The sequence below is a fragment of the Tiliqua scincoides genome, chromosome 1, assembly GCF_035046505.1.
Source record: "Tiliqua scincoides isolate rTilSci1 chromosome 1, rTilSci1.hap2, whole genome shotgun sequence".
NCBI classification, from domain to species: Eukaryota; Metazoa; Chordata; class Lepidosauria; order Squamata; family Scincidae; genus Tiliqua; species Tiliqua scincoides.
The window spans coordinates 56,154,591-56,172,560 of NC_089821.1; the positions used below are offsets into that span (position 1 = coordinate 56,154,591).

The following is a 17,970-nucleotide window of genomic DNA, read 5'->3' on the forward strand; positions in this document are numbered from 1 at the left end:
TTGGTCCCTGTTGCGTATATGCAACATAGGCAGAAATGGCTTAATTCAGCAGTGATTATTCTCCTTCTCATCAACCAACTGAGCACACATATGCCAATTCAGAGCCCAATCGTGAGCCTCAAGTGCTGGCTCATGGCCAACATGCACTGTCACAAACGTGCCATAAGGCATGTTTGTGAGCCTTATTGCAGACCCAGCTCTGTAGACAGCCCAGTGAGAGCCCACACTGGGACAACTCCAGTGCTGGGCCTGTGGTCCGCCATCCAGCGGCTTGCCCAGATCACAGAGCAGCGGAGAGGTTAGTGGTGGTGTGGGGGGGAGGAGGTGTTCCAGAACAGAGGAGAGTGGGAAGAAGGCGTGGCAGGGGAAGGAAGTGGGAAAGGAGGGGGCAGGACAAGCAGAGCTCAGCTCCGTCATGTCCAGAGTACATTGTCAAGCCCTGTGATCCAACATTGGACTCCTTGATTCTGTGCCAGCTAAAGAGCTGCTGAAGAATTGAGTAGCCCCACTGCAGGGCTACTTCCCTTCCCTTCCCCAGCCACCGGCGGCTACCTGGCATGATCAGGATGCCATAGTAGCCATTTTTGGCACCACAACAGTCCTGCAAGCCAGGCAGTTCAGGATAGGGCTGTCAGTCACTTGCCTCTACCATTTACACAACTGGCTTGTGCTCTTAAGGTAAACATTCAAACTCTGCAACAAGAAAATTACAGTTGGGCAGGGGGAGGAAATTATTTAATCATTTAATAGAAACTGGAATGTTTAAGACTCAAATTTAAATTTTGCTGCTGACAACATGCTTCTTCTGCAATGCCGTCCTTCCCCAATTACACAGACTCTGCAGACTGAGACACAAACATGAGCATTTTACAAGCCGACATGCTGATGTAGCTACCAGGTTCTGTTGAGACCACCTGCCATTCTAGACTAGTGCTTAAATGGCAAGACTTTCCTGACAAATGAAGCACTTTGCATTGCACCACACCTCTTCTAAGGGACCACTGAACTACAGTGTCACTGAGGAGCAACATTTATGGTATCATGCAAAGAGGCATAGCTGTCACATAGAGTCATTTGCCTCATAGAACTAAACAACGAAAGGGCCTGCCTTTAGCATCAAGGGGAGATGCTGTGACCAGGAGTAAGTGCCAGCTGCAATACTGCAGGAGCACAGAATGTGACAGGAACAGTATCATTTCACTGTCTAGGAATCTCACTGTTCACATTTTTAAAAAGCAACTTTCTGGCCTTATGGTTGGAGAGATGTGCCTGGAAGTGTGTGGGCAAAGTCTGGATAATTTTAGAAATCAGAGGAACTGCTGACAAGGACTCCAAATGGTTAGAAGGCAAGATGTTAGTACCCTGTATAGCTCCTTCCTTTCCCCCATGATTAGCAAAGGCTATTTTAGCCATGATGCCAGTTTTTTGAATGAAAAATAAAATTTTGCTCAATAAAAAATTTACAAACATTCTCAATTAGGATAAGGCCGCAATCCTAACCAACTTTCCAGCATTGACATAAGGGTAATGCAACTCTAAGATAAGGGAACAAACGTTGCCTTACCTTGAGGAGGCCTCCATGACTGCCCCCCAGCTGCAGGATGCAGCATATGCCCCACTGGCACAGCTATGCCAGTGCTGGAAAGTTGGTAAGGATTGTGCCCTAACTTGTCCGGGTTGTGGAATTTAGTTTTTGGTAGATATTCTGCAGATAGGCAGTGGTAGATATTCTACAGAATGTCAGTCTCTGGCATCTCCAGCTGAAGGATAGGTAGCTGGGCTGTGACAGATTGCATTTAGATTCTGATGGCCCCAGATTCTGATTCAAGATAAGGCACCTCCTTATATTGCATATATCAGTTCTGGCATTAGAAGTGTAGAATCTTATGGAATGGCTTTCAGACTACAATTATATGCTTAAGTGGACCTTTTGGCATTCTGTTCTTTCCTCACTGTATCCTCTCTAAGGATGAAACGAAACAAGATAGCAGTTCCATATGCTTAAATATGAAACTGCTGCAATTTCAGAAAGGGGAGTAGGGTTCAGTTTAAAAGTAAAATGGGTACGTGAACAAGCTATGAAGGACTCTTCCCCCCCCCACCTGTGCATTACCTCCTAGCACCAACTAAAAACTACAAGTGTGCTCTGAGGGGAGAAAAGAGATTGGAGAGATCAGCTGCAGAGAGGTAAACTGTAGGGAAGGCAAGGATTCTGAATTCCACATCCATTCTTGTTTTCAGAATTGGACACACAACATCCCTGTCTACTAGATTGGGACAATTCCATGTTTTTAAACACACAGAACTGTCCAGTTTGGCATTAAGTCCATGCCATTTTCCTTGACATCGCCTGCTTAAAACACTCCATGTCTACCTCTCCAGGCCATAGAGATCTCTCCAGACCCACAAGCAGGTCTTGGTGCCACTCCCTAATGTTCAGCGGGTATCTGGCCTTAACAAACTCATATGCAGCCAACAGCCTCAGCTTGTGCTTCACCATCAGGTACTGAATGACACAGGTAGGAGCCAGAGAGTAGCCATCCCTGCAGTGAATCAGAACTCTTTTCCTTTTCTCTATAGAGGCATCAATGCACTCGTTGATATCCCAAAAGCAGGGCTGCTGAAGAGATGTGCATTCCTGCTCCAAAGGCCCCTGGATGTGCACCTTGAGACGAGACCAGCTGTGTTGGGACTCTTGGCGACAGGTGCAGGGAATAAAGTTCAGATTGCAGTCACTGGGCAGGCTGCTCATGTCAATGATGCTGCTGATGTTGTTCTTGCACAACACCTGTCCATTGTAAGCTGCCTGGAGATTTCCCACATAGATGCAGTCCATTACCCTGGTGATGACTGGTTCCAAGAAGCTGAAGCCCTGCAGTTCCCCTGGTTTTGGTTCACCGGCTGCTTTGGATACGGAACATCCATGGAGGCACTTCTTGGAGCCAGAAACAGACAAGGGACCATAATCCAATTCATATTTATTGCTTTTTAGCCATGGAGTAAATAAGGAGAACCAACTGGAAGACTTTGGCTTAGACAGAGACTCCACTGGCAAGGACGTTGTGGATTTACATGGGGAACTGGTCACGGAAGCACAGAACAAGGATGCCCGTTCCAGGGAACCTGTGCTGCTAGCTGCTTTACCATTATGGCCTAGCTTCATCTACAAAAGAGCATAAACACAGAAATTATGATCTTGACACTTTCGTTCTCATGTATTGCTGGATCCAGAAACTGGCCAGTGGCTTGGCAGTCAACATGGTCAGCTGTCTGACTCAAGTATTCCCAAGTAGACGCAAGTATCTGACCACTAGTTCCTATGATAATGGCCGATTACAGACCTGCCTAGACTTTCACTCACCTGAGTAACAAGATTATCTTGAGAGACCAGGCCCTTGTACTGCCTGGCACCATCTGATGAAAGGGAGAAACACAATGACCGATGAGACTTCAAGGCTGATTGAGACCTCGAGGCAACTGCTTGGCTGATCTTTTGCTCCACTGCTTCATTCCTACTCATCATCAAGTTAGGGCAGGAGCCTGTAAGAACCAGACAATCCCACCAAGAAAGGACATTCATAAAATACCTCCAGCAGATACGGAATGTTCTTTGAATGTTAATGAATTTTTCTTCTGGGAAGAGGCGGCCCCTTTAATTGACTTTTTCCACTGCTTTTACATTGTGTTTTGATATAAGCTCACATGCAGCCAGCTACTAACGAAGCCCTTCATCAGAAAGCAAAGTGATTCGAAACTGACAATGTTTTATGAACAGCCAAGCTGAGCAGAGTGGAACTTAAGGCATTCCTTTCATCTCCTTCTCCCAGGAGAAACAGGAGGGGTTGCCAGAAGGAAAACCAAAAATGCTGTGGTCAGTTCACAAAATCCTCAGAGAAAAAACAGCTGACCACCTTCATGGTGCACATTCACTGCCATCCCCAGTGATCCCAACTTGGGGAAAAAAGATGGGGCACCAACAAGGGGTGGCAGCAGCAGTGAAATTCAGGAGCACCCTGGCTTTATGGTCCTAATTGGCCAAACCAAATATTGTCAACAAGAGATGTTTCTAACCCCACAGGTCACCACTAAGCTGATTAACTAAGAGCACAATCCTACCCTGCTCTGGAAACAGGCAGGCCAGCTGGTCTGTGCTGCCTCCAGCACAAGTTTGGGGCCAAAAGCAGTGCAGCCTGAGGCAAGGAGAAACATTTCCCCTTATCCCGGGTTGCCCTGCAGCAGCCCCAATGAGGCTACTTGGATTTGCGCCTCCTGACAAGGTGGCACAAATCCAGCAACCTGGGACTGCCCTGGGTTGGATCCTGGCCCCGCCACCTGCTCCCCACCCATCCACCCACGGTCCCGTCAAACCTCCCTCCCTCATCACGAAACACCTCTTCCCCACCCTCCTCACACACACCCAGACTTCTGTGTCAGCCGAGCTTGGCCAACACAACTCACCCTTTCCTTGGGACCCACGTCAGCATTGGGAGGCCAGCACGCATCTGTGCGTCAGCCTATCTCCCCAAAAAGTGGCACAGAAGTGCTTTATGGCACTTTGGCAACACTCCTGGGCCGGCACAAGGGACTTGCGTTGGCCCAAGTGCGTCGTAGGATTGTGCCTTAAGACAGGCTAAATGTGGTGGTCAATGTGTGTCTCCTCCCCACACATCACCAGACCTCCAACCAACCTATTTTCCTTTTGTCGTGTGTGTCCAAGAAGAACACTTCAGAGCCTTCTTTCTAGTGAATTACCGAACTGTTTGTCTCAGAATGAAAATCACATTTCTATACCAGCTAAGAAAAGTATTTGGGGCAAGCAGAAAACATGGATACTCTGTTAGCATCTTACTCTTATATCTCTATGGTGGCACACAAATCTCTCCAGGGAATGGCAGCATACAGGACCCAAGATTCCCTCCTAGTCTCACACTTTTTAGAGCAGAAAATAAAGGATAGGGAGAAAAACGAGAAAAGAAGTACCTGTGACATGCAGAAAAGGTGATGTGGTTCAAGTGCACTGTGAAAGTTGAACCAAGTGTAATGAGGGACCAGGTTGTGATGTAAAAGATGGGATGGAGGTTTGCAAAGGGAGGGCCTGGAGCCCACTGGCCTGAGTATAACCTGTCAGAGTAGGCTGCACAGACAACAGAAGAAGCGGGGGAGGCAGGCAGAGATCAATCTCTTATGGCCTTTCTGGCATCAGGAAATCTGTCATACCCCACACATACAAGCCTGCAAAGCCAGAAGGTAGATAAGGGCGAGGTTATAAACCAGATGGGTCCAGATAATGAGATTTTTACTACCTCCTGCAAGTTATTTTTTCGCTTTGCTAAAAGAAATAACCCTTGGGTTCCAGCTCAAGATTCCTGCATTAATTTCTCAGTCCATTCCAACAAGCATATCTATATTATACCCACAAAAAAGGCTGTTCAACATTCCTACTTGTTCCTTACTGTCTGGATCCCATTTCAGGATATAGGAGCAGGATTCAAAAGTAGAGAAGTGACTTTGACTGTCTTGCATGCCTACCTTACCTACCTGCACAGTGCTGGGGAAGAGCCACAGGAGAAGACAAATGCAAGGCCTTCTGAAAGCGCGTTGTAAGCAAACCTGGAAATCAAGAGAAAAATGCACAATTGCAAGGGATAAAGCGGCAACAGATCAGACAAAAGCAGAATTAGAGGTAAATTTAACCTGGTGCAGGTAACAAGTAGCCCATGGATTGTATTTGCCTTCGCCACCTAAGTCTTAATCAGCACAGTGCTTATAGCCTGTCTACACAATAGTTCTAAGCCACAAGATTGTGAGCCACAACAAAGAGTGGACCACGTATATGAAATGACCACCAAAGGGGGCATGGCCTGGTACAATCATGCATTAATTTCTGTCTATTCAATCCAAAGGACTCAAGATGAGTGAAAAAAGCATACATAATATTCATCAAAATAAAAAAAGGAGATCCCCAGGACAACTGTGAAGCTCTTAAAGAACACTTGAAAAGAAGCTCCAACACACTTAACACAAACCAAGCAACTGCAACAAACAACAGACAGGCCAGCGACAGAATTCAAATGAAGCAATGATAACAACCCACCAGCAGCTTTCCAAAGCTTGCTGGAACAAGCAAGATTTTTTTCCAAAAAATACTCAGGAAGTACCTCTGGGTGCCTCAGCCAGGAACTCATTCCATAGCCTCAAGGCTACATTCCTTCCAGGATTTGGGCTGCATGAAATTGAGTCTAATAAACCAATCCCTGCTTGCTAAATAAGGCAAACAGAATTGTGGAGTAATGGGGTCACAGTGTTGCATAAATGCAGCAAAGCAATTGGGATGTTGCAGGCAAGAAGGAATCAGGAGAGTGCTATCACAACAGTGTGCAGTGTCTTGCACAAGACAGACACACATAAAACTGGTGGAGTTACCCCCCCCCCTTTCAGTGAACAGGGAGGAATGAGAGCGCACTGGCTAGGCACAATCCCTGTGCTGACATGCCAGCTGTCCACGACCCAGGCATCCATGCATTCAGTGTTGCCCTCTGCAGACAATGTTGAACATGTGACTGCCTGGTATGGTTGGCCAATACACTCCTGTTCCCCATTGCGTATTTGCTGAACACATGGTGGAAACACCAGAATAGGACTAAAGGGGGGTTACAGAGAAATTGATACACTTAAAGCACAATACTACACATCCAGTATTTACCCCACCCTTCCTAAGTGGATGTAGGTGAGGCCAACTCAGTGATATCATCTGAACCAGTCCAGAAAGTATTAACTCAAAACATGACACCCAGGTGTCAAGGCCCACAGCCCACCCAAATCACACATAGACATGCAAGTGACCATGCTTTACCACACAGCAACAATAGTCAACCTGAAGCTTCCAGATATGAAAAAAGCCTTGCCCAATCAACTCAAGGAACAGCCAACAACCAACTAGCAGAGCACATAACTGGCATGGAAAAGGTCTCAGATTCCTGGCTTCATTAGCTGAAATGATCTCAGACATCAGAGTTAGGAAAGTAAGACCGCTCCCTGACAGCTTGGAGACCTGCTGCCAACGAAAGGAGAGACAATGCTGAGCTAGAGAGATCAATGACATTACTCAAAGAAGCTTTTTCTTGAACCCCCACATCAATTAGCCAGAAAAAGGACACAGCAAACAGCAGCTGTCACCAACCAAGTACTTGTTCCAAGAGTTTGTGCAATGGTAGACTTTTGCAGGCATCTCTAGAATTGGGCTAGTCTATATTCTCCCCTCTCTGACTCACCTGTAAAGCCATTTTTCTTGGACTCACATCTTTTGTTCAGCATTGTGCCTACTGCTGACTCCATGGTATCCAAATCTGAAATATAGAAGAACAGATAGTCTAAACCTACATTGTGACAGCTCAGATTTACAATGGATTAGGAACAATTTGGTCTATTGGGAAACAAACAAAAAAAAAAGAATATGAATTCATCTGCCAAAACAATCAGTTAGATTGTAAAAACACTACTCAAGTATACAAGTTGAACAGAAACAGGCTAGAACACTACTTATGACCTTTCAAACATCAAACCTTTTGCAAAACGAGGTTAGCCTGAGACAGCTTTGTTGCTTCCAAGAAGTAAAATAAAATCTGAACTGAAAACTGGAAAAAAGTTATATTATTTCCAGCATTAGAAGAAAACCTAAACTATTATTTGAAAAAATATCTGTTGAACCTGAATTTAGGGGGAAAAAATCAGATTAGGGTTTGAAATAAGAGTTCAATCAAAAAAGCTGATATGCTAGCAAATTCACTAGCAGAAGCAAAATGCAAGATCAAGGTAAAGCAGTTGAATAGATATCAAAAGACACAACATTTATTTCTCAAACTCATATATAATGCATTTTTAAAAGGTTCATATGTTGAGCATTTGAAGCTAGTTTACAATTTTGTAACAATCAAATAATAGTGATGTGAACCAATTTCAGTTATCAGCCTCTGGAAATTGCCTCCTGTATGATACTTTGTGAATTGTACAATTATTTTTCTAGTTCTGTTTAATTTTTACAGTCTGGGAGCTTTGCATTTCTATGACCTATTTTACATATGCAAATGAATGGTTTATAAATATTTGCTTTAGCTTGAAAAATAAATGTTGTATTTTTTTTATATAGTCAGTGCCCCGCTAAGGGGTCTCTGGGGGTTGCCCAGTGGGGTGCCACAGGGCAGCTGGAGGGCCTCTTGTGGTCCCCTGGGCAGGGGTGTCCACCTTCCTGGGAGGGGGTTCACGACACCCTTGTCCCCCTCCCTGGAAACAGGACCTGAGATCCTTGGTCCTCAGGTAGGGGCTCCAACTCCTGCTTTCTCTCTCCAGAACTGACTGTCATCACTGGCTTCCCTAATTTTATCCTCAAGTCATACCCTTGGCTCCTCCACTCCCTCCCTCCCTCCCTCCCTCCCCAGCCTTAAAGGGGCTCCAGTCCTAGACTGCTTCTCTCCTCTCTGGTGGCTGATGGTGATCCTGCCCTGCTCACTGCTCTGGTCAGGTGAGCCCTGGGGAGACTGTCTCTCCCCCCCAGCCGCCTCACATCTTACCTGGTCAGCCAGTGAGGTGGCGGTGGTAGCGGTTCTGTCACTGGCCAGGTAAGGCAGGGGTTGGGTAAGGGCTCGACCCCCGGCAGAACTATTTTTAAATTATTACTAAGAATATTTATATACTGCTTTTCAACAACCCCAATTTTACCTTGATGCTTCGAGGAAGTTTTGGGGTTATACATCTGGATCAAGGGTATTTTCCTTTCCTTACTTTGTAGTAAATTCACTAGACCCAACCAGAATTAACAGTGAGTACATAAAACCAATACCTGAGAAGATTTTTATAACTTTCGGGTTTGAACAGCCTGGTGGAGGAAGGGAGAGAGGACAGCATTACATAGCACCTTCTCTATGCTGTTGTGTTCAGTCATAATCTATGGCAGTGGTTCCCAAATTTTTTTGACTGGCTCCCTTGACCTACTGAGCCATTGGCCACAGCTCCCTATTGGGTTTCCCTGGCTGGTTTCTGTGACTTCCCAGGAACTATGGCTCACAGTTTGGCAACCACTGCTCTATGGGTAAATATTGGCATACTGTCTCTGAACATGTTCCAATTTGCATAGAAAAATGTAAGCCTCACAATATGATGTTGATTTGCATATGGGATATGGAATGATTAATTTGGTGGTTAAATATACTAGACAGCTGGGGCAGATATTTCAGCTGTAGAGAAAGCTCTGCTTCTCTCTACCTTCACTCTTGTACTGACATTCAAACATGCTCCCAAATCTAGTGCTGATCCCAGCAATCATTTAACATTAAGGAAAATAAACAATTATAGATCTACCATTGAGTATGATGGGGCAAATGCCCTAGGCGTGAGGCTGTAGGACTCCGTGGAAGCCTCTCTGAGGCTCCCAACAAGGTCAGAAACTGTGCTTCTGGTTTTCCGGAAGCACAGTTTATAGCATCGGGGAACCTCAGTGAGGCTTCCCTGATGCAGCCCTGGGTCATGTGAGGCTCTGTGAGCCTCAGGTAAATGGGGGGGAAGCGGATTTTCAAGAGGGGGGCGGTGAGAGGCTGCGGGGGGGGGGCACCATCACAGACCTTTGCCACAGGGCACAGGGCTGGGGAGGTCCACCACTAAAAAGAAAAAGAAAAAAAGCAAGACCACCTGACATATTAAAAAGTTTCTAGAAGCTTTATTTTTTAGTCATTTAACTTAAGACAAAAAACCTCAAAATACTGGACATAAAAATAAAGCCCAGCTAATAGGCCCACTACCTCTCTTTGATTGTACAGTGTCCCAGCCAATGCAGAGCACTGCTGCTTCTCAACAAGCAGGCTGTGAGTAGGTAGCTCCTAGAAACTAGGGACATGAGGTGCGGGGGCAACAGGTGAGGCAGAACTGCCCTGTCATTGTTCATGAAAAAGCACCACTGCCGTCCCACTTCCTTACATGCGAGGAGGCTCTCACCCGCTTTGTCAGGTGTAAGAAGAGCCTCCTCGGGTGTAAGCAGGTGGGGCAGCTGCCATGCTTTTCCTTGGCTACAATGGGGCGATTCTGCCTCACCAGCCACCCCTACACCACACATCCCTGCTAGAATCTAGAGAGAGGAAAACTGACAGCATGAGGGTGGATGGTATGGGGGTGAGTAAAAGAATATCAAGAAATAATCCAGAATCAATATAGCAATTTCCTGCACTCTTTCTCTATTTTCTTTCTTCTGTGTTCAAACTTTCTGCACACTAGGCTCTTCTGTACAGTATGTTTAATCACCATTCAGTAAGAAAGGGTACAGTGGTAATCAGGTTTGAAAGATACAATATCACAGTGATATTAATTATCTCACATTACAGACGCAAGTCAGCAGCTTGCTGTAAATGATGCTGAGATCATCACTAGATTATCACACAAACTGGAACATGTCCAGAGGCAGTATAATTCTAATTATCAGATACTGAGGTGGAACAACAAAGAAAGGCCACCACCTGCTTGAGAATACACAAGGACATCTGTTTGGTCACTTGAAGACAGAACAGTGGCCCTTCTACAAGGCCATATCTAACTGCTTAGACTTGTCCTTTAGGGGTTGTCGCATATGTATTTCCCAGAGCTGTTTTTGCCCCAAACAGATTTATGGCCCAATCCTATCCAACTTTTCAGGGCTGATGTAGCTGCAATGCAAGGGAGCAAATTTTCCCCTACCTTGAAGTGGTCTGTGACTGCCCCCCCCCCACTGCAGAATGCAGCGCCTGCCCTGTTGGCGCAGCTACATCACTGTAGCACTGGAAAGCTGGATCGGATTGGATCCTTAATTTAGCAGGGCAGGCACAAAATCTCCCAGTGTTTGAGGTGTTGGTGATATGCCAACCTCTGTGATGTGCACTGGTAATGTGCTCATCTCTGTTCCCTCCATGCCGCAATTGGAAATGTAATTGGGGAGTAGCATAGGTGTGTGCCAGAGAATAAAATGGTGGACTTGAGTGCCAGAGATGCTCCAGCAGCCCATCAGTCTCCTCTCTTCCACACTTCCTCTTCAGCCTCATCCAGGGATGGATGGGGGGGGGGTGCACAACCCCCCCCCCAACTGTCTGCTAGCCAGGAAGGGCACTCGCCACTGGGGAGCAAAACTGGACACCAGGGGAACACCCACTGGGTGGGCACCAGTGAAACTGGCTGGAATGGGAACCCAGGTCTACTCATCCAGTAGACCTGGGCTCCAAGTGCAGGCGGGAGCCCAGGTCTACCCAGCTGATAGACCTGGACTCCAAGTCCAGGCAGGAGCCCAGGTCTACCCACTTGGTATACGTGGGCTCCAAGTGCAGGCAGGAGCTCAGGTCAACCCAGCCAGTAGATCTGGGCTCTAATTTCAGGCAGGAGCAGCTGGTAGACCTGGGCTCCAAGTACAGACGGGAGCCCAGCTCTACCCAGCCAGCAAACCTTGGTCACAGAGGCCGTGTGAAATCAGGAGCCCAGGTCTACCTGCCTGGTTGACCAGGGCTCTGGAGTTGGTAGTGCTCATGGCCACCCCCAACACAAACACTGGCTCAGGCCCTGGCCTCATCCCTTCTTCCTTTTCCAGCCCACGGAGTGGGAGGAGGAGGAGTGGAGGCGGGTGCCCGCTGCTGCCTCAGCTGAACTCACGGAGGGGCAGCCAGCGGTGCCACCACGGAGCACTGCGAGCAGGGAAGGCGCGCAGCGCGTGCGGGGGAGAAGTGGGCTCCTCCTGGTCCCCGCTGGGAGAGCAGAGCGCTCAGCACAAAGAGACCCCTGGCCCTCCGCCGCGCGCGCCCTTCCAGGCCCCCTTGGCTCTCACACCGCACCCAGCCCGGGCCGCGTTCGCGTTCTCCGGCTGCCTGCTTGCATGGGGAGCTCGTGCCAGCGCGCGCTGCTCCGCGCAACTCCACCAAAGTTCCAGCCGCGAGCCTTGGGGCGCCCCGGAAGCACCTGCTGCTGCTGCGAAGAAACGCCCAGCCTTGCGCGCTCCGCACCGGACGGCCTGCAGCCGGCTCAGCCCATCTCCTCCGAGAAACAGGACCCACCAGGAGAGAAAGCGGGGACCCGGGAGGGCAGTGCAGGGGAAGATGGGAAATGTAGTCTTTGCGGCACAGGCGAGGGAGCCACCACTCTTGCACGGCTCTCTCTTTGGGGGGCTGACTCGGCTCACCAACACCCGTTCTTCGCTGACTCTGCGCTGCATCCCTTTTAGGGTGCAAAGCTGTTCCCAATGCAGACCTCCCTTTCAGTCTAAGGAACTCGGAGTCCAGGTCTACTCAGAAGTAAGTCTCATTATAGTCAATAGGGTTTACTCCCAGGAAAGTGTGGCTAGGATGCCATCCTATCCCACTTTGCAGCCCCGACGTCAGGGAGCAAATGATCCCTTACCTGGAGGAGGCCTCTGTGATTGCCTCCCCACCACAGGATGCAGCACACACCCCATTGGCATGGCTGGAAAATTGGATAGGATTGGGCTCTCAGGCTACAGTGCTATCCACACTTTCCTGGGAGTAAGCCATATTGACTATAATGGAATTTACATCTGAGTAGACATTTGTAGGATTAGGCTCTCAGGGTCAAATCCTATCCAGTTTTCCAGCGACAGCAGTGCAGCTGTGTCAATGGGGCATGCGCTGCCTCCTGTCGTGGGGGGGGGGGGCAATCAAGTTAGGGAATGTTTGTTCCCTTTCTTCAAGGCTGCATTTCAGCTGTATTGACACTCAGCAGCTGGATAGGATTGGGCCCTCCATCTTTTAAAACAGCAGCAAGTACTGTCCTGAAAGCACTATCTTCAAATACGTTTTTCCTCTTTTGCTTTGAAAGTACTGTTTTTACTCATAAAGTCTATGTCAGTGTTTCTCAACTAGTGGAACAGGTACCACTGATGATATCTGAGGAGGTGTCTGGTGGTACTTGCAGGACCCCTGGACATCTGCTGCCCAGCTGTGATACCAGCAACACAATCTGACAAACAGCAGTAGAAGGCTTAGCTCCACAGTCAGAGCTCCTGTGTGAACATAAGAACAGCCCCACTGGATCAGGCCATAGGCCCTTCAAGTCCAGCTTCCTGTATCTCACAGGAAATGGCCCACCAAATGCCCCAGGGAGCACACCAGATAACAAGAGACCTGCATCCTGGTGCCCTCCCTTGCATCTGACATAGCCCATTTCTAAAATCAGGAGGTTGCACATATGCATCATGGCTTGTAACCCATAATGGATTTTTCCTCCAGAAACTTGTCCCTTTTAAAGGCATCTAGGCCAGATGCTGTCACCACAGAGCAACAACAAGCTGAGTAAAGAAATATTTTCTTTTGTCTGTCCTAACTCTCCCAACACTCAATTTTAGTGGATGTCCCCTGGTTCTGGTGTTATGTGAGAGTGTAAAGAGCATCTCTCTATCCACTTTATCCTTCCCATGCATAATTTTGTACGTCTCAATCATGTCCCCCTCTCAGGGACCTCTTTTCTAGGCTGAAGAGGCCCAAACGCCATAACCTTTCCTCATAAGGAAGGTGCCCCAGCCCAGTAATCATCTTAGTAATTAAAAAGTGTACATTTTTGTATGTTGAAAAAAGCCCTCCTGTCTGCTCTGAACCTCTTACCAATGTTTGTAGTGTCACCTCTGGCCTCCCAACCTGGAAGTAACTGGCAATGATGTAACTTCCAATAGTACTTTCAATAGGAGGACCATGTGAAGTGGTACAACAGGAAACAAACTTTGAGAAATGCTGGTCTATGTAAATTTAATCCTGCAGTATTGGCAACCTTCAGTCTCGAAAGACTATGGTATCGCGCTCTGAAAGGTGGTTCTGGCACAGCGTCTAGTGTGGCTGAAAAGGCCAATCCGGGAGTGACAATCCCTTCCACACCGGGAGCAAGTGCAGTCTGTCCCTGGTCTGTCTCCCTGGCTATGGGCCTTCCTTCTTTGAATTGGTTAATCAGATAAGCCCAGATTTTGTCATATCCATATTAAGATCTGGCTAGACAGCATAGAAACCATTATATGTTCATATATTTTCTAATTCTGTGTTTCTTAGCTAAAGTATTAAAACAATGGAGTCATACCATGTTATGGGCGAAATAAACCCTTTGATGTCCCTCTGGTTTGGCTCCATTGAGCATGTAAGGGGCTGGAAAACCTACAGCCAGGTAAATGAGTCCAATGAATAGCCAAATGGGCTATTTAAGAGGTTCAGGAATGGTGAGTGGTTTCTCACTGTGCATACAAATTACAAGGGTAGAAACTTTGCATTGAAGCTGACTTGGCAGTCTTTCCAAGTTGGATAACAAAAATGCCGACTCATTTGAAAACCGCTTTGTCAGGGGGTCTTGCTGAACTTTGCAATTCTGAATGTTATACTGTACATGATTTTGCTGTTCACATCAAATATATAAACACGAGATACGAAGGTGAGAATATCAGTTGCAGGATATATTTTAAACTGTTTTTATTTTACAGCATTTTTTTACACTGCCAACTGTATAATCAGTTGACTGTGGCTGCAATCCTAACCTCACTTTCCTGGGAGTAAGACCCATTGAACATAACAGGACTTACTTCTGAGTAGACCTGATTAGGATTGTGCCCTGTCTCACATTGCATGTAACAGCCTGAAATTACCTGTCCCTGCTCACTGAGCAAACAGACACCTTTGAAGTGGTCGTTCTCTTATGTTTAACAAGAGGAGAGCAACTATCCCTATTTATCCCAGCATAGGTTTTTCTGATGAGTGTTTGCTGGTGTCTGCCTTGTTGATGATGGTCCTCTTTTTTGGACAGGGAATAATTCCTTTTGCTATACAAACCATTTTATGTACATTTTTGTTGAAAAGTGGTACAGTATATACATTTTAATTAAAATAACAATAAAGTAGAAAATATGTATCACAATCTAATCACAGTTAAGCAAGCCCTGTTGCTTCCATCAGGAGAGGTTAAGCACATGCACAGAGTTGAAATCAGTGGGGCTTAAGAGAACTACATTTTGGATAGTCTTTCTGGGTAGTATGTTAGTGATGTCATGGGAGATCAGTCTGATGACCAGCCAGAACAATCAATTTTAGTCCAGTTATCTTTGAAGTAACAATTAGGAGACATCTGACTATTTTTACAATACAGGTCACATAGATTTGTAACAAAAAATTGGTTAGGTTTTCTTTGGAACACTAAGCAAGAACTTCTGAAAGAAAATATACAGAATTGAATTACACTTACCTAGTTTAAAAAGCAAGCAGACCACCAACCTTATTACTTTGCTTCCTTGTCTATCCCTGTTGCTAACACTAGCCAGCTTGCAGCTACTGCTGGGCTGCCTGGATAAATCAAACAGGCAAACTGCTTCAATCACGTATGAAGGTTCTGTTCCTCCACAATGCTGATTATGATTGGCTGGTCACTGCTGACTTCGGGTATCCAAGATACTGCTCTCACTATATGGTGCCATACGTCACTGCTTGAGATCCAGAGATACAAACTCTTTGCTAGTTTGTTGCACAAATATAGATTGGAAGGTACTGTTTCTAGCATCTTACAAATCAAATTGAAGATAATAAAACCCACAGGGGATAAGTGAGAAGCTCTCACATGCTTCATGAAGCATCCTGGATAGATAGAAAATATAACCACTTAAGGCAAAGCATCCCTTGACTTCTAAATGTCTTGATAGTAGAAGGGTCAATATCTTCTCTTACAGCACAAACCTAAGCATGTATACTCAGAAGTAAGCCTCACTGAATTCAATGGCACTTACTCCCAGATACGTGTGTATAGGATTAGAGCCTTAGGGCCCAATCCTAACCAGTGTGCACCAGCTAACCGCTGGTGCGCACTGTCGCAAACATGCCATAAGGTACGTTTGCGGGCCCTAGCACCAGTGGAGCACCGGGTGCTAGCCCAGAACTGTAGGGGCGTGGAGGAGGCAGGAAGGAGTCATTCTGGGGCAGGAGGAGGCGGAGGGAGAATGAGGAGGGGGCGTTCTGGGGGGAGGGAGCATGGCAGGAGGGAGGCGGGACCAGTGGAGCTTTGCTCCATGCTGTCCACTCAACATGGAGGCTCTGAATTCTACACCAACCCTTGGGTCACCATAGAATTGAGTAGCCCCATTGCAGGGCTACTCGCCTTACCTGAGGGAAGGGGACAAAAGTCCCCTTCTCCCGAGGAGGCAGTAGTGGCTGCCTGGGGCATGCTAGATGCATGCATGCAGCCCGTGCACCAGGCAGCTCATGACTGGGCTGTTACTTATTGCAATATTGATCTATTAGATGGTGATGGTAGCAGTTGCGGTCCATGCATGTTTCTAGTAATACAGCAAGCATATTTTCCTACTCAGCACAGAGGATAAAAATACAATATATTCACTGTGTTACATTGAGCATGCTTATTCATGGCTGGGCCTAAAGAAAATAAATTAAAGGTCTAATTTCTAACTAACCCCGCATCACTGACGCAGCCATGCCAACACTGCATCCTTTAGTGGGGGTCAGTCATGGAGACGGTCTTATCAGCTGAAACCCAGAAGTGGGGTTTAAAGGCCCTCTGGAGGCTTCAGAAGGTCTTTGGAGGGCGAGGCAGTCTGCATGCAACCTCCCTGGCCTTCCGAAGGCCTCTGGATGGCAGGGGACACTCAGCATGGGGGGGGCACCCTGTGGTCCTGGCCCCAGGTGGCACAGGGGCCAGGATTGACAGTGCGGATACCTCCTCAAGGTAAGAGAACTTTCATTCCTTTATCTCACGGTAGGCATCTGCTTCACCAGTGGGCCTCCTCAGATCTACACCAGCTTATTTTGCTGGTGTAAGTCCAAGGAGAATAAGTGAGGGGGCATGGGAGTAGGATCCCGGGACAGGTCCACTGCTCCCTCCCCCCATTCTGTCTCCCGCCCTCCTTGACTAGAAACTCCACATAAGAACATAAGAACAGCACCACTGGATCAGGCCATAGGCCCATCTAGTCCAGCTTCCTGTATCTCACAGCGGCCCACCAAATGCCCCAGGGAGCACACCAGATAACAAGAGACCTCATACTGGTGCCCTGCCTTGCATCTGGCATTCTGACATAGCCCATTTCTAAAATCAGGAGGTTGCGCATACACATCATGGCTTGTAACCTGTAATGGATTTTTCCTCCAGAAACTTGTCCAATCCCCTTTTAAAGGCATCCAGGCCAGATACCGTCACCACATCCTGTGGCAAGGAGTTCCACAGACCAACCACACGCTGAGTAAAGAAATATTTTCTTTTGTCTGTTCTAACTCTCCCAACACTCAATTTGAGTGGATGTCCCCTGGTTCTGGTATTATGTGAGAGTGTAAAGAGCATCTCCCTATCCACTCTGTCCATCCCCTGCATAATTTTGTATGTCTCAATCATGTTCCCCCTCAGGCGTCTCTTTTCTAGGCTGAAGAGGCCCAAACGCCGTAGCCTTTCCTCGTAAGGAAGGTGCCCCAGCCCCGTAATCATCTTAGTCGCTCTCTTTTGCACCTTTTCCATTTCCACTATGTCTTTTTTGAGATGCGGCGACCAGAACTGGACACAATACTCCAGGTGTGGCCTTACCATAGATTTGTACAACAGCATTATAATACTAGCCATTTTGTTCTCAATACCTTTCCTAATGATCCCAAGCATAGAATTGGCCTTCTTCACTGCCGCCGCACATTGGGTCGACACTTTCATCGACCTGTCCACCACCACCTCAAGATCTCTCTCCTGATCTCCTCCCCCTGTTCCTCCCACCACCCATCCTCCAGTGCTGGTTTTCCTGAGCTCCTGTGGGCAGCCAGTAGTGGCAGGCTGCTCATACCATCACCATAAATGGTAGCAGTTCCAAAATGACTGCTGGGGACATGACGCACACACTGCAATTTACAATACATTTTACAATTCACAATTTACTATTTACAGTAGCAGAACTGCTGTTGTAAATAGTCAGGATTTGGCTGTAAAAGCTATTTGTCATTCCCT

At 47.0% G+C, this 17,970-nt stretch overlaps 1 protein-coding gene across 1 annotated transcript; it reads right to left on the reverse strand.

Moving 5' to 3' along the window:
* Nucleotides 1-760: 760 nt before the first annotated feature.
* Nucleotides 761-12,041, reverse strand: LOC136661609 (uncharacterized). The gene is made up of 5 exons (XM_066638936.1): nucleotides 11,959-12,041; nucleotides 7,272-7,346; nucleotides 5,539-5,610; nucleotides 3,362-3,540; nucleotides 761-3,163 (listed from the first exon to the last, which is right to left on the reverse strand). The coding sequence occupies exons 2-5, from the start codon at nucleotides 7,333-7,335 to the stop codon at nucleotides 2,321-2,323; spliced, it is 1,158 nt and encodes a 385-aa protein (XP_066495033.1). The 5' UTR covers nucleotides 7,336-7,346; nucleotides 11,959-12,041; the 3' UTR covers nucleotides 761-2,320.
* Nucleotides 12,042-17,970: the final 5,929 nt, after the last annotated feature.

What these genes read in the sequence shown, in the direction of transcription:
- LOC136661609 (XM_066638936.1), bottom strand. Translation starts at nt 7,335, where the DNA reads ATGGAGTCAGCAGTAGGCACAATGCTGAACAAAAGATGTGAGTCCAAG. An exon ending in CAAGAAAAATGGCTTTACAG is followed by an intron (nt 5,611 to 7,271) that starts GTGAGTCAGAGA and finishes CTTGATTTCCAG; the next exon opens with GTTTGCTTACAACGCGCTTT. An exon ending in AAGATAATCTTGTTACTCAG is followed by an intron (nt 3,164 to 3,361) that starts GTGAGTGAAAGT and finishes GCTCTTTTGTAG; the next exon opens with ATGAAGCTAGGCCATAATGG.